General features: G+C 47.8%; 1 protein-coding gene across 1 annotated transcript; it reads left to right on the forward strand.

Annotated features, from left to right (window-relative positions):
- Positions 1 to 1288: 1288 nt before the first annotated feature.
- nuak2 (NUAK family, SNF1-like kinase, 2) lies at positions 1289 to 14832 on the forward strand. Its single transcript, XM_088921603.1, has 6 exons — positions 1289 to 1646; positions 7741 to 7861; positions 9265 to 9416; positions 9889 to 9954; positions 11589 to 11841; positions 11968 to 14832. The coding sequence occupies exons 1-6, from the start codon at positions 1422 to 1424 to the stop codon at positions 13017 to 13019; spliced, it is 1869 nt and encodes a 622-aa protein (XP_088777729.1). The 5' UTR covers positions 1289 to 1421; the 3' UTR covers positions 13020 to 14832.
- The last annotated feature ends 6352 nt before the right edge of the window (positions 14833 to 21184 follow it).

Raw genomic sequence — 21184 nt, forward strand, 5'->3', positions numbered from 1 at the left:
AAAAGAGCAGTAAAAAGGTTTTAACTGACTGGATTTTTACGTGCAGCATGAAAATCACGTTCTGTCGGATGTTCGCGAGGTGGTGTCTCTTCCACGCACTCAGCTCTGCCGTGTCGCGGCGGCCTCGAGCCTGTGTCGCAGCGCCGAGGGAGCGCGAGCCCCGAGAGACTTCCTCGCGGGCTCGGTTCCGCTCCGCTCCCGGTTGCTCGCGAGCGAACAAAGGCGATGTGGAGAATTTTCACGTCATTCACTTCCTGCTCTTCCTTGAACCGCACTGTCCGGCTCGCCTTCATACTCAACTGAGCTAAAGGTGTTAATTTTTAATGCGACAAGTTTGTTAATGTTTTGCATACTGCTATGAAACCCAGCTTGACACTTCTTAAATCCAACAAACCTGCAAAGATAGTTTTTAGGTCACTAGCAATGGCACTGCGCTGTCCTACAGACTCGTGCAGAAGCGCAAGAGCAAATAATAATAATTTAATAATAATAATAATTGCTTACACGTATATAGCGCTTTTCTGGACACTCCACTCAGAGCACTTTACAGGTAATGGACTCCCCTCCACCACCACCAAATGACCAAATGACTGCTAAATAGCCAAGTTGCAGTTCCTTCAGCAAATCACCCGTAATGGCTACACGGACATACAGTTTTCACTGTATTCGGCATAGTGCACTACTTGGACATAATGTATTGCACCCTGGACACATCGCAGCTCTATTTATATTGAGCTCTGAGTTTATTTTATTCAATTTCTATTGCACTATTATGTATTATTATGTAACCTTATTTTGTAACTTTGATTTTGTGATTTTTACCGCCCCCGGTGAGCTCGCAGAAAATACATTTCATTGCCAGCAACTACTGCTGCACGCTGTATTGTTGTGCATTTGATAAATAAACTTTGATCGACATGCTGTGTGTGTAATTTACAGCGATTTCTTCCAGATCCGAGCTCGTTTTTGAACACAGATGGTTAAACCATTAATATCCGGTATCACTGATTTTACAACATAAAACATAAAATGTGGTTTTGAGTATGATAATTAAACATCAGCAATAATCAACACCGAGGACAGATTTATTAATGATCAAGTCCAAATCCGCAAGACCACCAATAGAAAAACCGAGGTTTCAGCACATTCCAAGAACACGGCCCAACAAGTAAGACACGTGGTGTGAGCTGGCCAATCACAGCGTTCCGCAGCCAGGGCTACTGAATTATTCATGAGGGGGCGGGGACTTACCTGCCAGGTTGCTATAGTTCGCTGAACCACAAGTAGAGAAACTTAGTAGAGTACAGTGAAGCCTTGAGAAATGTTGTTCTTGTGAAAAATAGATTTTAGCGCTTATAGTTCAGTCATTCATTTCAGTTATTCTTTTAATTTAATATTTATTAACGGCTCGCAATCCCGCGATGGATCAGTGCACTTTAAGAAGCAGCGGTCGGTCTCTCTCGGCTCTGCCGGCCGAGGGCTCTCTGTCAGCCGGCCAGGCTGCCGTGCAGGTCTCGCTCAGACGCCACGCTGTGAAGAGGCATCACCACAAACACAACCTCAAGCACAGATACGAGTTTTTAGAGACTCTGGGGAAAGGCACGTACGGTACAGTGAAGAAAGCAGTGGAGCGATCAGGACGAGTGGTAAGTGCGCCCTTCTACTTCTCATTACTATAGCTCGTCTGTGACGGACTACGGAGCAGGACGACGCGCGGTTTCTGTGACTACCTGGTTTAAAAGGGTGCTTATCCCGGTACTCCACAGTCCAGCTGCGACACTTGCCTGCAGTTTCTGTCTCGGGCTGTGGAGGTTCGCTCGAGGGTGTCGCTCATACGGTGTTTGTCTTTCAGCTGGACGGTTTACAGGACTAGTGAGACGAGAATATGTTTAGTCATCTAAGCAATTGTTTTTTACCAACATGCTTCCACGTGTATGAGACATTTGGGGCGTACTCTAAACGTTGTGTGTCGCTCACACACTGTAGAAATGTACGCGTATGAATTTTGGAGATCTAGATGCGAAACATTTATATTATTAACAGAATACTCTTGTAGCTTGTAGCTTCAATTCGTAAAGAGCACACAATTTGAACATTTATATGCATATAATATACACTGTATATTCGGGGTGAACTCTGCTTCTTATCGGCTCCGCTCAAGTTTTGTGCGCTAATATTTTCATTATCTTTCCGTAGTAGTTAGCGCTCATTGTTTTTATTTGTAAATGAAACAAAACATTCGTGACGGCGGAAAAACCCGGGCTCTTCCCGGCAGGTGTTGATAGGTGAGTGAGTGCGGGAAGCGAAAGTAACAACAACAATAGAAACGACAGTAAAAACCTGTCTGAGTCACCGGTCAGACGACCAGAACTCACACGAGAAGTGTGTTTGCGCTTTAGTCCCGGAGACGAGCCTGTTTCAGAGTCATTCCCTCTTGAGAGCTGGTCTTCGCCCACTCGAAAATACTGCACGAGGCCACCACCTGCCAGCAGCACGAGTTTTATTTTTTTTCTGGGGCTTCACACGAACTGCTGTAGATAGTAGCAAACGTGCGGAAAGCCAAAGGGGACGTTGAAAAAAAGATACGCCGCACTGCCAGATCTTCCTAACCACGACCTTAGAATGACGTTGTGTATTTAAAAGGCAAATCAGCTGAGATCGTGTTTAGCATCCCGTTTGCCTCTGTAAAAGGACTGACCCGCTCAGTGCCGCGGTGTTGCATAAAGGGGTCGCTCCGTGCAGAACCCCTCCGGTCCCCCACCGCCAATCCCCCCCGTCAGGGAAGAGAAAGCTCTGTCCTTCCTGGTCAGCCCCGGGCTCTTAGATTTATATCACCAGAGCGGGCTGCTGGAACAAAATCAACCCACAGAGCTCGGAAAGAGTTCGAAATGACTTTTGAAGCTGTCGGGGCGGTGTTGCGTGCCAGGAAAGCGGGTGGAGGGGTAGAGCCGAGAGCTAGCCGTGGTCTCTTCTATTCTGAATCGTGGAGATGGAGAAGGCACCACTTGCATAACAATCGTGACTGCTGGATGAATTAGTTCCACTTCATCAAGTAATTTCTGGCTAATTAAGCTCCGACTCCCAGGACATAGCTCTTTGTGAAAAGCATTGAAAATGTTAGGCAACGACCCCCCCCCCCCCCCCCCCACCTATCCAAGACAAAATCCTGGCAGCAACAGGGACAGCTCAGTGCACGAAGTACAGAACCCCAGCAGGGCACTTGTTGATAAATATACAGTTCTCTAAGGAGGCAGGGTGGTGGAGTTTTAAAAGGGACAGCTCTCTGCAGGGGGGGGGGTTCTGTTGCCAGTTCAGCTGAGCAAGAGAGTTGCCAGGGAGATCTGCTCTGAACCTGCTGGCTGATTCCTGGACATGCAGGATAAAAGCAACATGGCTGCCTAGTGTGTTACAGAGTTCATCCTGTCAGATGGCTGTGAACGCCTCATGCGAGTCCATGGTAAAATCACAATACACGAACTCTTGCTCTGCGATTGTCAGTGCGGCCACTGTGGACGTTCAAGACTCTGGTCAGGCGGTTTGCATTGTGGATGCGTGTCTGTGGGCTGTAGCAGTTGCAGCCTGGGGTTGTGCTGCAGCCGAACAGGAGGCTCTTGTGTCGAGAGGAGCCCGTTTCCTCAGCTGTGCAGCTCCGTGTCCGGGTCAGGTGAATGGCAGTGCAGCTCGTCAATCATCAGCCAGTGGTTCCCTGAGCCGTGCTTGTCCTGACCGCTGACGCCATCCTGGGCCAGCGATGAGGAAAGCCAGCGCCTCGAAAAGCTCTGTTGCACATAATTCGATCACAAAACAAAATTCTTAGGAATTGCTGGGTCACCTCCAAAGGACTGGTGTTGAAAAGAATTTGAAAAATCAGCTTTGGTGTCCCCTAGCTCCATGTAGGTGCCACTTTCCAAGTGCTTGATAACGTTGGTGAAAGGTATCGGTAATGACCGGCTTGAGGCAGGTGGAGGAAGGCCATAGACAAGCAGGTACACTGTGTAACTCGTGCAGCTGTATATTATCGTACAGTTGAACCAGTAAGTGTCTGGAATGCCAGCCTGATCACATGGGCGAGGTGTGTCTTCGTCTTGCCTGGCAGACACGGGAGTCTGTTCCTCTGGTGTCTGATCATCTCTCAGTCCACAGAGGGAGCTGCCTGGAAAACCTTTCAGAATGGCAGGAGCGCTGCTGGGCCTGCTGTTTCCCAGCAGTGTGGCGGAGGTCCCCAGCCTCCTCTCGGAAACGCTCACAGTGCTTAGAGCTCTGGGATCTTTGCTTCACGTACACACAGCTTTTGTTGTGGAAAAAGCAGTCTGACCGGGAGACTACTAATGTAAAGGACAGATCTGCGGTTTATGAGCTTTATGAGACCGTACCATGCACATAGTTGCTTATTCAACATCCACAATTTTTCCTTAAAGCCAGAAAACGTAGAAAGGGAGATTCTGTGTTACATATGAGCCATATTACTGTTTGTAGCTCTACAGTCCAATTAGCTGTGAAAGCTGGATTTCGTACTAATGACAAATTTAAAACTTGTGTTTACATTTAAATTGCTTAAACAATATTGCAAATAACACTTAATGAATCTTCTGTGAGCCACGGCTTTAACTATTGCATATGTTGTATAAAGGGTTATGTTTTTTTGGCTTTTCCACGTAACCACAGCCCCCACTGTGGCCTGGTCTTGTGCTTCGTGTGCTTCTGCGGCTGTGGGCGTTTCTCCTCCTGCTGCTCCCTGTGCTCCGCGTCGGCTGCCGGCGTTTCCCACCGGTCGGGCTCTTTGTTTGCGGGAGTGTTACCAGGTGCCATGGGAGAGGGCCCGCTTCCTGAAGCGGGGCCAGTTGGAATTCCTTTCCTGGCCGCGCTCCCTTGTACCTGCCAGTTCTTGCTTCTCCCTGTGGGAGCTGGGCCTGAGCTACACTTGACCCTTTGAACCTCTCGGGGAGTTTAAACAAAGCCAGCCGTGCTCTGTGCACGTCGCTGCCTCTCGGGAGACACTCCTGGGACACTGGGGCAGCAGAGCTGAGCCGTCACGCGGGTGAAGGTTTAAGCAGGACAATAGATGGGCAGAGAGAGCAGCACAGAAACCCACAATGTTTCCAGAGTGAATAAGCTTCCCTTCTTAGCCCTGGTGTGTTCAGGGCTGAACCTGTTCTGGTATTATTGTCTCTTGAGCACACCAGTGCTAAAAATAAACTACAGATCTTATGCATGATAGAAGAATGAGATGTTTTTACAATGTCTTGATCTGTGTAATAAAAGAAAACACAACGACAATAACAGCACTATGTTGACCTGTGTGATTTCAAAGTGAGAGGAAAGGGTTCAGTTTTCACTTGTGGTCTTATTTTTCCCCGCATAACAAGATGTGAGCTGTTGAAAAAAGTAACTTTTAATGTTGGTGTTTAAATACAACAGCGTTTTAACCTGTGGCCTTCAGTGTGAGGCATCGGGAGGAGGCTCTCTGTTTTGGGCTCTGATAACGGTGTGTCGAGATGCCCGGTGTGCTGTGTGACAGAATTACCGGCCAGCGTATCTCGTCATGGCGAGACTGTCGGAAGTTTTCTGAAAAGCTGATGTAACGAAGGGAAAAAGCCCGATGGAGCGGTGAAAAGCGGTGAAGGAGTCCGTGTGCGCAGGCGGGCTTCATGGAATCTCCTGTGCTGCTTGTTTTCGAATCGGCAGTGGAAACAGCCCCGCGCTGTTTCCACAGCACCAGCACAGCGATCAGTGATATGTTAATGAGGCAGCTGGCACTGCGTGTTGAAGGTGACCCAGAGAGGCGCAGGCTGACAGAATTCCACAGGCTGCCTGTCTCCACTCCCTCCCTCCCTGCCCCGGAGGTCCCGGATCAAAGAGCACGGAGATGGAGATGAAGATGGCGCGGCTGCACGCGGGCGAGGGGTCAGCCTGACGGGCACCTCTGCCCCTCTCGTTCCCGGAGGGGTGCTCGTGACTCAACAGCTGGCTCCCGAGCGTGGCTGGCAGGGATCAGAGCAGGGCTTTTGGTCTGTACTGGTCTGCCTCCTGATAGGGGGGCTTCACAGGCTTCATGTGAGTGAGAGTGAGACTGGCGCCGAGCGCCGAGGTGCTGCAGCTGTAAGATCACATGGGCAGGGAGCGCTGTGTATTTACACGCGTGTCCCTGAGCACAGAGGTGAACACTCGGCACTATGTCTTTTTGGAAAGCAGTGATGACGAGCGCTTCTAGCCCATGTTCTCTGTGCTGTGTGGGCGTCTCCCTGGTCTCTCCCCCCCAGCTCTCTTGAAAATGAAGCGGAGGTTTATGTGCAGGGACTGATCAATCATCTCGGCTCTGTGCCAACGTCGCTGCAGTAACTCTAAGCCAGCGAGCCACAACCCAGCTCTCCCTGAATGTTTTATACTAAACAGTACTTCTTATCTCTAAATCATTAGTTTGGAGTTTGGAGACTAACCAAGGCTGGCAAATTCAAATCATAACAGGAGTCACTATAGGCAGACAAAGAAGATTTTTTATTTTCAAATGGCAATAATAAACATGCAATAAAACACAGGAATCTGAAGTATAAATAATATGAATTAAAGTCTGCCTGCAGTATTTTTGGAACTGTTTCCTATGCATTGTGATTATTCTATAGTGGAAATGTTAATCAAACAAAACAACCTTTAAGCAAAGTCTGTCCCAGGCATTGTAGGCTATATTTCTAAAACATCTTTCTACATTGTTGAGATCAGTTGCTTTGGAAAATGGGAAAAAATACTGTTAACATAACAGATGTTTACACTGCCTTCAGGGTCCTTCAATTTTCATTGTCAATTTCCATTTAAAGAAACAGCTATAAAGATAGTGTGGTGGTAAATGTTTTATGAACATGCTGAATACAGCTCCAGCCTCTCCAGTTACATCAGCACGGTCTGACATCAGGGGTGTGCTTATTTTTGGAGAACAATAACAGAGGTCTGTAGAATGAACCCGAGCCGCACGTCTCCTACGGGAGCTCTCTGCTGGCAAGGTAGAATATCCACACGGGCTGTTCCTGCAGTTCCTGAAAATAGCCGCAAAACGTTTGAAGGTGCATATTAGATAATCATTGTTGCCAAACAGGTTTTCCTCCTGCCAGGAGTGGCTGTGGGTAAATGGGCTGCAGACTTATTTTGAAAGTTGGATTGGTTTTGCTCTTGTCCTGGAGCACTTCTGTGAAACCGGGCTTCACGGTTCAGGAAACCTCTGCAAACGCCCACCAGCTTCTCTCACCTGGATGAAAGAAACAGCCTGAATGATGGACGGATTCCTGTTAACAAAATATTCCTCCTGCCCCACCTCTCGACCCTCTGCCCCCTTCCCTGCTCACTGTCCGTGTTGGACAGCCTATGCCAGTGTCCCCAGTGACGGTGATAGTCTGTCCCACTGGGATTCCCGGGAATCCTTCTGGCATGCAGGCACCTGTCCGGGTCCTGGTGCAGAGAACTGGTGGGGCCTGACCTGGCCTGGGACTCACCTGCAGTATTCTGGGTGAATCATCAGTTATTCCTCACTGAAGAACTTTCAGGTAAACAGGAAAGTTCTTTAATGCCACATGCTTGAGTTATTTGGGGGGGAAAAAACTCTAGCTAATTTATAAATACAGGCTCCTCATATTGCAGAAATGCTTTTAAAAAAGTACTGCAGGTAAAGTACTTTGAAATTGAAATAAAGGTGATGCATATGATTCTGTTTCTGGGAGCTCATTTAAGATTTATTTATTATTTTTTTACCAGGTTGCCATCAAGTCCATTCGGAAGGATAAGATAAAGGACGAGCAAGACCTCATACACATCCGCCGAGAGATCGAGATCATGTCTTCCCTCAATCACCCCCACATCATCACTATCTATGAAGGTATTCCCCAACTCTCCAAACACTAACTGAACACCCTGCAGCCCTGAGCTACTGAACACCCTGCAGCCCTGCACTGTAGCACTGAGCAGCTCCAATTGCAGCAAAACTGATTGTTCAATAAGGTCATTACAATTTTCTGCAGTGTGTTTGTGCAGAGAACAGACTGGAGACGTAATCAGTTTACTCTGGGAACATACAGGATCCTGTTAGGAGTTCTGGCTTCAAACAGAACAAGCTGGGTCCTGTTGTTTACCTTCATCTGTGACTCAGCACCAGACATGCCAGTTTGTCAAGGAGCAGAAAACCTCAAAAAACAAAAAGACTGACTGCTGAATGAAGCTGTAATTGCTGGCAAAAAAGGGCTTGCGTGCAGGAAAACAGAGCAGGGTGGAGGAGCCAATCCCTGGACACTGCGTCAGAGGTGCACGGGCTCTTGTGTGCAGCTGCATGATTGTCTTCTCATGTTTGCCTCTTCCATGCGTGTGTGTCATTTCATTTAATTTCATTTCAACACTCCGTTTCACCACAGCAATCACAACTGCTCTTGCACAGATCTAGCAATCACTTCCTGGCGGGGTGCTGCACAAAAACTCTTTTTTTTACTTTCCTCAAGTAAACCCATGATGGAAAACTTGAAGCAGACGTGTCCGTGAGTAGTATATAGTTCCAGAGCAGTGTGTGATGTTGCACAGTGTACTGCAGTGAACTGCCCAGTAGAAGGCAAAGCTAGTCAAACCTGAAAGGAATTGTGCACATGGACACGAACTGGGTGGAGAAAAAAAAACAAATGCTCTTCCTCTGTGTCCAAAAGAACATGAAGTTCATATAGTAAAAGCAGAAGAACTTTTTAGTTAAAAAATGGCTCTTCAGTCCAAATCTGAACAGTTACTCACCCTTTGTCTATCAACCTACATAAGAGTGAGCATTAAAAAAAATCAGAAAGCAGCAAGCATATTAAAGATCCATGTCAAATAGTTTTACACACAAAAGATTATAACAGAAATCCATTTTTAAAATTTTGACTTAAGTCATTCTACGGTGGTTTAGCTCAGTGAAGGAACAGTGAGCCTCCAAGCTGTGCTGGCACCAGCTGGCTCGCTGTGCTTGAGGCTGTTTGTCAGTTTAATTTCCAGTCCCGTACTTGTGACAGCTCTCTGTTCTGCTCTGTTCTTGCTTCTGTGTCTGTAACAGTCTCCTAACAGTGCTGCAGTTGTTTCAGCTCGTAGAGGTGATGTGAAATAACACAAAGAACCTCACACTCGATCAGCTTATGTAACCTGGCTTGCTCCAGCGAATTATGCAACGAGTGCCCATGGGCTCCAGCCCTGTGCCAGGCTGCAGCTCGGGCAGAGGGCACACACAGCCCTGCCCACCCTCAATGACCTGTCCCTGTGCGCCCGCAGTGTTCGAGAACAAGGACAAGATCGTGATCGTGATGGAGTACGCCAGCCGCGGGGACCTGTATGACTTCATCAGCGACGGGCGCACACTGACGGAGAGGGAGGGGCGGCACTTCTTCAGGCAGATCGTCTCTGCCGTGCTCTACTGCCACCGGGTAAGACACAAAGCAGAGTCCCCAGCACAGTTACACAAGTGACACCCCCGTTATAGAACAGCGTTCTTTGAGAAACATCTCAGGGGCAAAATAACAGGGTCCTGGCTTGGTCAATGGCTGGGACCCAGACTGCAGCACTGCAGAGCTTCTGCAACAAGATGTAGGCCTGTACCTTCATCATTTCAGGTCCTGGAGTGGACAGGAAGCAACTGCTGCCAGCCCGAGCAAGATATCAAAAACCAAAATGTATTTCCCTGTCTGAAGTAGGATGATTTCTGCTACTCTGCAAGAAGTACTAACTGATCTGAGTTGACCTTGAAGTGCACAGTCACGTTACGTGGGCAGAATGGTCTCCTTTCGTTTGAGACAAGTTCTCTGGTCTGCTACAATAGCACAGAGGGTTCTGGTGAAGCTTGGTGCACGCTGGACCACAGTGCTCTTATCAACACTGCTCTCGTGTTGTTCTCTCTAGAACGGGATTGTGCACCGGGACCTGAAACTGGAGAACATCCTGCTGGATGCCAACGGCAACGTGAAGGTGAGTAATGAGGGGTGCATCTGAAAGTGGGGTGCTCTCTGCACACACTGAAGCTCCTTCCATTGTCACAAGAGCTGCCTACAGTAAAAAGCGAGTGTGGAGTCTAGTTTGTCTGGAAGCTGTTACGGGAAAGAGAAAGTAAAGGTGTGGAGCCGTCGCTCGCTTGCACAGCCAGTGCGTCTGGGTTTCCAGACGTTAATGGCAAAGGAGAAGCAGGATGTCCTGAGGGAGGCCAGACTGTGGCTCTGTGTAACTGTTTAACCCGCCAGTTCAGATTGCAGTTGCTACAGATCCTTTATTGCCCTACATGCTGGCTGCTGATAATGGAGTTTCTGTGGAACAGCATTGAGGCAGCCTGCCAGTGCCTCTCGCACAGTTACTCACGCACACACATTTGCTCTCACTCTCCAGCTCTGCCTGCCTGTCAGCAGCCCCTGAAGATACAGTTCCCACATTTTCACTAGATCAGGCTGAAAAATGGAAGATTTTGACATGGTTCTTAGAAGAGCCTAATTGACCATTTAAAAGGAGTGAGCATCTCCTCACAGGAGCAGCCCCCAGTTCCCCGAGAGTCCTGAACTCTTGTTGGAGTTAACAATGTACCAGTACCAGTTTAAAACTTCAGTCCATCCTGCAGGGTGTCAAGAGAATTATTGTATTTTTAATCCATTATCTTGGCTCCACACCATGGAGTCTGTTAGGAGTCTTATTAGAGAATGGAGCTTGGAGTGATTTTGCCAGAAAAAGAAGAGAAAATATAATTATAAGTCTTAATCAGTTTCTGTCCAGGATGCTTCTGGTGTAAATTCCAGTGATATTTTGAAGGTTACTCCACTGAATCTCTCTTGGCATGAGATTCATGAAACTGGTTCCCAATTTGTCTTTGCCCGCCTAGAGACGGAGCTGCAAATATACCAGATGTCAGGAGCTGCTGGTCTGATCTACTGTCAGGTGTACTTTGCAAACCCACCCTCTCACGAACTGCATGCCATTGTGCTCTGTGCTGTGGGACGGCTCTGATAGCACACCTGGCATGCAGCAGATGGCCACTTATCAGCTCGCATTTTCTGTAATTTAGATAAGGCGACCTGGGAGGGGTGGGGGACTTAAATAAGACCTTTTTTGTTCATTGTCTGGCAAAAAGATGACACATTATTGCTTTATTATTGCAAGATCCTGTACTTTAGTCAATACAGCTCAGTTCCTCAACCGCTGTCACAGTTGAGGTTTTAACCCTCTTTCTGAAAGCCATTGTATTTGGCCGACAGTTTTTCCTGCCCAGTAACTCAAACGAGCAGCTGCCGATAGCTGGTGTGAGCAAGGGGAAGACAGACTGTTGGATGGGACTGAAGTGCCTGTTGTTCAATCCAATACTGTCATACATCGGCAAAACGTTTTACAGAATTCTACCGCATTCCACCTCATCTCTGTGCATTTTTATAATTTGATTTGAGGGCTGAATACTGTCATTTCCATTAGAATCCAGAATTTCCAGAATGCAAAACCGGCTGCTATAAATGGGCGCGTTCTTTCAGCTTCATTGCTCAAAAGGCCAAGCTTTTCCCTTCTCACCTAGGTAGTTGCAGTGATGAAGCGTCTGCTAACGATGCCTACATCTGCTTGTTTCTCCCCAGATTGCTGATTTTGGGCTCTCCAATGCGTACCGGCACGACACTTACCTGCAGACGTTCTGTGGCAGTCCGCTCTACGCGTCTCCAGAGATAGTGAACGGGCGTCCGTACCGCGGGCCGGAGGTGGACAGCTGGTCTCTGGGCGTGCTGCTCTACACGCTGGTCTATGGCGCGATGCCCTTCGATGGCCAGGACTACAAGAACCTGGTGCGGCAGATCACCAGCGGGCAGTACCGTGAGCCGTCCAAGCCATCTGGTAAGACTCTGCTCAGAGCCAAATTTAATGAAAGAAGTCACGGATTGAAGGTCATCATGTAGACTGTGTAACTGCTGCACTGATAGTGCTGGTGAGCCTCTCTGACTCTTCCCCTTTGCTCCCCAGACGCCTGCGGGCTGATCCGCTGGATGCTGATGGTGAACCCGGAGCGCAGGGCCACAGTGGAGGAGATTGCAGGGCACTGGTGGCTGAACTGGGGGTACCGCTGCCCCCTGGTGCCTGAGGGAGAGGCTGCGAGGGGCAAGCAGGGTGCAGAACCAGCCCCAGAGGGGGACTCATCCGCAGGGGGCCTGACGGGCCTCACCGACTGGCTGCGCCGCACCTCCCGCCCGCTCTTCGAGAACGGCTCCAAGGTGCGCTGCCTGCTGCGGCCACACGCCGGCGGCGGGGGCCCCGTGACACGCCAGCGATCGCTGCGGAGGTCGCGCAAGGAGAACGACGTCTCCCAGACCATGCAGGAGGGGGGCTCTAGCGCCAGCCGCCAGCCCAAGGGCATCCTCAAGAAGAGGGGCAGCCTGAAGCAGAAGCCTGCCAGCGAGCCCAGGAAGGAGGAGATCAGAAACGTGGCGCCGGACTCGGAAAAGCATGTCCCGCCCCCTCCGGCTGTGCCCAGGAAAGGCATTCTGAAGAAGCCGGCGAAGAGGGAGTCTGGCTACTACTCCTCCTCCCCGGAGAGCAGCGACTCTGCCACCTCCTCCCGCCCCCCGCCCCCCCACCCGCAGTGCCCCTCTTCGCACCACAAAAGCATCCTCAAGCCCAACGGCAAGTTCTCCTCCTGCGCCGCCGAGCCGTTCGGATCGCTGGACCAGCTGGCCTTCCGCGAGCGCGGAGCCCGGGCTCGTCCCAGTGGGGCCGTCAGTGAGGACAGCATCCTCTCCTCCGAGTCCTTTGACCGACTGGACCTGCCGGAGCGCGACAGGGCGGCGGCGGCGGCCCCTGTGGGTGAGCCTGCAGCCCTGATGAGAGGGTGCGTTTCTGCGGATGATCTCCTGGGCCTAGGAGACGGAGAGCTGGAGGGCCGGGGCAGGAGGCCTCTGCTGTGGGACATGAGGTGCTACCAGCACAGGGTCGGCGACAGCACCTTCTCCCTCACCGACTGCGAGAACGTCACCGAGGTCTACAAGCGCACAGCGGGCATCTGCAGCCCAGCCAGATGAGGTCCTGCTTCTGGGACATGGGGAAGTTTTGTACTGGAGAGGAAAAGCCCGGATCTGCGGCTTCCTTAAAGGAGAGCTGAAGATGACTTTGAGACTGGAACTGCCTGCCAGGCAGGCACATTGACGGGACAGAGGGATGTTTGTCGGAGAGGGGCGAGCTGTTGAGCTCAGAGATTGCAGTGATTGCTGCTGGATACAGGAAGGGTTAGGATTTTGCCGTGTATGAACTGACTCCAGAGTTCATGTTGCAGTGTACAAAGCTGAGTTCCTGGGTTTAACTGGATCAGAACAGTCCCTTGACCAGAGACTGCTTTGCAAACCCCCTGTATATGTAGAGTAAGAGGTTTTCTCAACTGTAAACATTTTCTGTAAACCACACCCCGAGCACTGAATGTGGCAATAGAGGAAGCAGGCTTCTGTACTAACAAGCCGTCCTCGTTGATGTCTGTTTGTTCTGTTTAGTGTTGTATAGGGAGGCTGGGGTCTCCCCTGAACACTGGGCCTAGTGATAAGGGTCACTGGCTCGCACACAGGTGCCACACCAGTGCAGGATGGTGGGATACAGAAAGAGGATATGGATTCTCAAGGGAGATCGAGATTACTTCGAAAGCAGAAAGGAAGGATTTAGAAAAAAATAAGGAAGACAAGTGTTGGAAAGCAAGGCAAGCATGACAGGAGGTTTAACGAGGAAGGTCGGGTTGCATAGGTTGAGTGCCCCCCAGTACCAATGCAGGCTGCGGCTGTATGCACTGTTACGACGGGCATTGCGGCCCTGTCATTCTGGCAGTGAGCACTGGCACCTCAGCCCAGCCCCATGTGGACATGAGCATGATGCCAGCCTGCAGTTACACAGCCTGTTTCTCTGGCACGGGGTGGAAGGGACAGGGTCATGGTGGTTCATGGTATGTTGCCAATAGATGGCCAGAGAATGGATATTTGTACTTTGTACCACAATACGCTATTAAATAATGGGTCTGTGCCTAGACTACTGATGATAGAAGTAATACAAACCTGTATCAGGTTGCTTGAGTTGTAGCATGTCTTGTATTCCTTGTCTGGATTGAAATGGTACGAATGAACACTTCAGTGCAAACTACTGTATTTGCAAAACCTACTGCTGAGTAAAATGCCTCATGAAACATTTCAAAGACTGGAAGAGAACAAAAATGTCATATTAAACTGGATTAAAGTACTACGTCCAAGTACTGAATCCTGGGACTGCTGGACAGCAGAGGGACAGGATCCCCCATCCCTGCAGTGACACTCGTGTGCCAGACTCTGTCCAAGTCAGCGCGGGCATCCTGTGTGGCAGCTGAGCGCAGCGCCTGACGGCCTCTTGGCCAAGCCTGGACGGTGCTGCTATGAATCGGGAATTGTGGATCTCGGAGAGAAGGACACGCGTGCACCATGTTAGCTGGGCCTGGGTTCGCCACACAGGGTACCGACGCAATGTCACTGACCAGCAGCTGCAGGCAGGTCCTACTGCAGTTACAAAAGGGGCAAGCTTTAGGGATGAGCAGTTTAAATCGATTATTATTCAAGCATAAATAAGAGGAAGAATCATGAATATGTTGCAGACAGGAACAGTTCTTCATCTTCAAGCTAGATATGCCGTCTTTCTTTTCTGTTTCATCCCCAGCTGCCCTGTTACTGTACCAATTGCTGTGAGTCAGCAGGCAAAGGCTGACTGTAACACTTTTTGAGCAAATAAGCGGGTGTGTTAAGTGCCTAAATTATTTTGTGCTTTGTTTTTAAATCCCTTGTTTGAGTTTGATCTACAATGGGTCACTTAATAAATACAAGCAAATGAAAACTGGCTTGATCCTTCTTGTTGTTCTTGATTGTTTACGTTGTCCTTTGTCCCTGCAAGCTAACGTTGTGAGAAGCAGCCATCTGCCGCTCAATTTTTAAGCAATGCAAACAAACCCGTTTGTATTCCTATGCTGGTGAGGCCCTCCCATTGACTCTCATTCTATGCTTATTGTGCTCTGCCAATTTTTATAAGAAAACCTACAAAGGCTGAAATTAGACCCTGACGTTTTGGCACTGTCAATGAACAAAACACCATGTTGTTTAGAAACAAAAGTAATTTCTTGAAGCCATGGGAGAGGTAGCTCACCTATAAAAGATAACCTCTGTTTCTCAGGCACTTCTTAATTTTTTCATAGTTGGTCCTTACTAATACAGACACGTAGAAACTCCAAGCGCCACAGAAGGCACGATCCCAAACAGATCTCAATCCGAGACTCAGGCAGACCTTAAGAGTCTCTCCCGTTTCTGAGATGTGGAGGCCAGGGCTGAGAGATCTCTGAGAGCAGAGAATTTGGGGCGGGAGAGGAAGAGCTTTGGTGGCGTGTGGGTTGCAAAGGAAGGAGTGGAGATAAATACCACAGCAAAAAGTAAAACATAGTTTCATCTGCAGCAACATGCAGCGCATGTTGTAATCATTGTAAACACAGGGAAATTTCCTGCAAGCTGCTGGCCTTGAAACCGATGCAAGTTAATCAAGACACATTTTTTCTTTGTTTTTTTTTCAATATGCCATTATTGGACCCTTTTCTCTGTCCAGGCATGGGCCGGTACATCTCTATATTGTGGCACATTTGGTGTGTGGTACTGCCACAGACGTCCAGAACTGGGTCTGCAGATGGAACTGTAATTCAGGACAAGGAGGCAGGATGTGACAGAGTGGAAAGAAGTAGAATTTACTCTAATCACAGGTTTCTGGTGGCTTTGTGGTGACTGATAATCTCATTGTGAACTTCAGCTCCCCGAAGCGTTAATTATAATCGCACCATCAGAAATGCTGTCAGACCACGCATGATGAAGCCCGAGAGCTCAAGAGGAAAGAGCTGGCACAGACATGACTCCGGTGTGCAGAGGAGGGGGCTGGGCTGGCAGTCAGCCCACATTCACATTTCACTCTTCATGTCAGAAGCACGTTAGCAATTCTTGATGAAATCGCTTGGCACTCGCCAGTGAAAGCTGCCGGCCCCAGCGCTAAGCCATCTGCACCAGGAATCGTCAGTGCATTAACCATTGCAGCAGCAGCTGTTTGTGCAGGATAGGAGGGCTGCAGAGCTCTGAGATGTTTCATCAGCCAACTAAGGTCTAGCACCAGAGATCAAGAGATTCCTTCGATTTCTCCAGGAAAATAAAATCAAGTTTATCCTCACTTGATGAAACACTTGAAGACTGCATTTCACCAGTGGAATGCTTTGGCCTGATTTCCCCTCTCCAGGACTGTCCGCTGCGGCCACATCATGAAGAGCTGCTGCTGCACACAGACGCCTGCCTCCAGTATTCTGTGGCAGAGCCTCTGAGCCCAACTCCCGATCTTACCCAGGATTGGACCTGCCTACATATATCAGGCGGATGACTGAAAGAATTAGGTTCTTTTGTGTTGTGCACTAGGTTTAAATAAAAAAAATTCAGACAAAGATCCTTTTTCACCTTCTACAAATACATATTATTATAATACAATAACTCAATATAATCTCAAATATCCTGAAACAAATGATTTTTTAACCATTTAAACCTTGTATACAACTTAAAAGCTTCCTTTACCTACCTTCTAACCTTTGGCTTGGACAAAGCATTACAACATATATGAATATTACAATGCACACCATTTGCAGTCTTGGATCTGTAACTTTATTTCATCCTACTAAAATATTCTCTTGCTGTCATATTAATTCATACATGATGGACCATCAAAAATAGCAATAAAAAAAAGATTGATCATTTTGATATACTAGCCTTACTGACAATGCATGGATCTGGACTAAAAAATAACTGTGTCAAGGATTTGTTGACATCTCTAGTAACAACGTTAAGTCAACAATACAGTAAGAGATAACAGCTGCCCTGTCTGAAGATGAGGAATAAAGCTACCTTATCAGCAGAAGCAGGTTATTGGCAACACTGCTATCAACTCAAGCGCTGAGAGAGATCACGTAAATGAAGATTAGATTCTGCTCATGACTGCAATAAAATGGATTTGTTTTCTCCTATAAGACCCATTTTCAGTTAATTATTGCCAGGTGGAAAAGTTCAGTTTCGTACAAGTGTGGGAGAAATATGTACCATCGTCCCCTGGGTCACATTAAGACAACTGCATGATGGGATGAAGTCATAGTGGGACAGATAATAGACATGCAAATTCAACAGAAACACCAGGAGCAGAGAAAACACATATAACGTCAGAAGCCAAACTGTACAAATGTCATCTACTGTGCCATTTACTGTATAATCTAATGTTTATATGATATGAAAATCTGTACTGCACAGGTTTTATCTTTCTTCCAAACTGCCAAATGACAGTCCAGAAAACATTAACAGGAACATTTTATTCTAATGTTACAGTTAAAGTTTAATTAAAAATATATTATATTTCTCAAAGTTATCCATGTACTGTACTTATTTATACTCTGATGAGTGTTTGTGAGGAAGACAAGACCCAGTTTTCCAGACCGCTATAAATTCCAGTCAGCTTTGCTGTCCTGCAGCACTGCCCAGCAACCTCCTGGCAATAACTCCAGGTAGACTCCTTGGTCACACAGCCATCCTTAATCCCTGCAAACCAAGAGCTGCTGACCAGCAGCTAACTCTGAATCTGAGGACAAAAAGATCAAACTGGATGTAGCTTTAATTTCAATATATTTTAAAGCTCTGAGTTAATGCAGTCCGCACTCCAATCTCCTCCTCTTCGTCACGAGCCAACCAGCCCACACTCCTGTCTCCTCCTCTTCATCACGAGCCTATCAGCTTGTGTATTTCTGATGCCAAAAATACAGTACATGCAAGAAATCAACAATAACAGACAAGCAGAACAAAAGATAAAATCCTTGACTTGAACAGATTTGTTTAATATCAACCTTCAAACACAAAAGCAAACACTGGAAAGATAAGGATCCACTACAGAGAGAGCTCTACACATCCTCTTAATGCAGAAGCACACAGTGTTTTACAGGTAAAGATTCTTATGACCAGACTCGGTTATCTTAAAAAGTGACTCTGACCAGAGAAATCCTAAAGCTGCTCAGCAGACACATCTGACCCAGAATTCAATACACGTCCACAATTTCCACTACACACAAAGCCGCCTCATATCTTTCCCACTGTTGGTTTCTCTCTGCCTTATTTGCAGAGCTTCGAGCAACACCCTCAAATACCATTTTATCTGTTCCTGATACTACAAGGTTCTTGAGGGTTTTCTAAAAAAATCCACACGACAAAATCCCCCGAGACATGACGTGTTACAGGAAGAATGAAAATCAATTTTGATAAGGAAGGAAAGTTTTCAAAGCATCCAGTGTCCCTGAGAGCCAGCTTTGCCTTTTCATTCTTTTTTTTTCTTGGCTTGGAATAACGCCTGTAAGGAATCTTCAGGAATCTGCTTCGCTCGTTAGGGGATTTTGCGGTCAGGGAAATTATCTGGAGTGTTGAACTCAGGATTTGAAAAAAGGATTAAAAAAAACGTTTCCTTTTCACGTCCACACTTCTAGCCCAGTCCCCTGGTCGCTGCCTGTGAATTTCCAGTGGAGAGCTAATCACTCTGGACTCCTGCCAGGTGGCTTCCAGAGTACGTGACTCTGATGTTCAACCATCACTCTGCTCCTGCACATCCTGATACACTGACATCTCTGCCCTTTTCTTTTAATCAAAAGTCTACTGGGCCTACCTCTTCCTGGTAACAGCATAAACTTTGATATGTTCACTATGATCTGCAGTTTCTCCGTGATCTGACCACATGTAAGCCATGCATTTAAATTGCTTTCCCACACTGTCCTACAGTATGCCATGCACTGCTTTCCTGTGATTTGACTGCATGACTACACTCTCCTGTTTTACCTTGATTTGAAAGACAGAAGGATCAAATTGGATCTGGCTTCAATTTCATTATGTTTTAAAGCTCTGAGTTACTGCTACCCACCTTCCACCTTTTGTCACAGAAACCTTTTAAAAGGGCTGAGCTCTGGGACCAGGCATGGGGGCAGTACTGACTGTTGTAGGGGGAGGAAGGGGCGTGGGGGGCACAAAACAATTACAATGCTGACACTAATAATGAATTGTGAAGATCAACTGTGAAGAACAACAGACTAATAACAGGGCCACGACTCCCACAGCTCTGGCCAGAGCAGCGCCTGCCTGGCTGCAGACAGAGGAAATGGATGCTACTTCCCACCGCCTTTACAGTAAGAAACTGGACCAGGACTATAAACCGGTAAAGTGACGAATTCCTCTCCCAGGAACAGGACTCACACAGGCCTGCGAACTAGGTGGTGGTTGTTAGCAGGGAGACCACATCAACGTACATGGCGCCCGGGTGTGAAACTCACGACAGCACACACTCACTCACACGCTCACACTCCTGCTGCTGGACGCTTCCTGTTCGCAGATCGGCAGCAGCACGCGGGTCAGTCCTGCCAGCCAGTCTGCGCGCTTGCTTCTTCACTCCACTGCTTCTCTGCTCAGTGGCTTATTAACTTAATCTCTGTCCGTAATGACAATGTGTTAAACAGTGCGAAAACGACAAATACCAGTGCACTAGAGAAGAGGAAAGAACAGCGGGTCAGGCACAGCTCTGGTGGACCGGGCGGAAGGATGGGCGAGCCTCAGTAGAATCTGTAACCACCACTAGCAGGACGTGCGTATTTGGAGTGGCTGGTGTTCACTGAAGTGTGAAGGAGCAGGGAGACAGCAGCATTATCGGCTTCCCCTGTCAGCTTCCGGTCTGGCCGCAGTCTGGGCCCCGACCCCAGTGACCCCTGGACTGGAATGCGGTGGAGCTCTGAGCTGCCTGTCCGGTGACTCATACATTCCAGCACAAAGACCCCCCCAGACTCCCGCCACCCCGTCAGCACACTGCCTAAACCGCCGGCAGCCTCCACACTTATTCTGATCCTTTCATTCGCTGGTATCTACTTGAGTGTTTGTCAGTAAAATGTTATCAGATAATTACCTACTTGAAAAAACAATGTCATACAGACAGGATGCAACAAATATTGTTGCCACTGTTTTTTTATTTGAAAAAAATTAGAGTCCTTTAAGATGACCTGCGGCAATTTCTTTGAGAGGCATTTTGACTGAATATCATTTATAACTAGTTTATAAATTAGTTATAAGTGATATCTAGTGAAAAGAAAACGATGATGCACAACTGAAATGTTGAGCATAAAATGTAGAAATGTGGGGTATTTTTAACTTTCAATACAACAGTACAAGACAAAAACTACAAAGGAGCACAAACACAGGAGTGTTCGGTCTGGAATGACCAGTATTTACTTGTTTATCTAACTCTGTTAAGGTTAAAATGGAACAGGGTGGTGCAGCCCTGTAGAGCTAAAAGCATGCAGGGAAACAACTGTCTCATGTACATAAAAATACTCCAGATATATCATCTCTGCCTGGTCCTGCCACGCTATCGGCATGGCTGAGAACTATGACCTTGGGTCAGTCCTGAAAATATCACCGCATTCCAGATGGACAATTGCACGACAGTGAAAAAGGAAGAGCTGTTTCAGCATCCGCTGACGTTCAGGCAAGAAGAAGAAGTTCACCGAGTCAGAGTGGGCCTCACTTCCTATCAGGGTGAAGGTACTGCTCTCGCCTCACTCTCTGTGTGAGGAGGGACATGGCCTTGACTGCGTGCTTTCATCTCCTCAGCCCGTTAGCCTCCCAACGTCCAGCGGAAATCCTCAACCTGCAACCTGGGAGTGTGGGACAGGCCTTAGCTCTTCACTGCCAGACCTCCAGGAGTTCCGTCGAGCTCCTGGATTAGACCTGTCCCAGGCCATGCCCTCATCTAGCCCACAGAAAGCTCCTTTGAGCTGTGAGGGTTATTCCACAGAACAACCGAGGACAATAAGGTTCTCAGTCTTAAGCTGACTAAACATGTAAGTAAATCCAGTGCACACAAAATAGCAAAATGTAAAATATTTCCACCTGGCCTGGACAGAGCCCATAATCACTCAATTCAATAGGCTCTGGCCTCCTTGATAAATAAAGATGTGGCCTGTCCTGTTCTCCTGGTTATGCACTCAAAACAGTTAAAACCTCAAGGTATTATAAATTTATCTAATGCTTTTAGCCAAAGTGCCTCACATCTGTGTCCATTTATACTACTGGTGGTTTGTTGAAGGGTACAAAAGCCCTGGCCTTCT

The sequence above is a fragment of the Atractosteus spatula genome, chromosome 7, assembly GCF_055471065.1.
Source record: "Atractosteus spatula isolate fAtrSpa1 chromosome 7, fAtrSpa1.hap1, whole genome shotgun sequence".
Lineage (NCBI taxonomy): Eukaryota > Metazoa > Chordata > Actinopteri > Semionotiformes > Lepisosteidae > Atractosteus > Atractosteus spatula.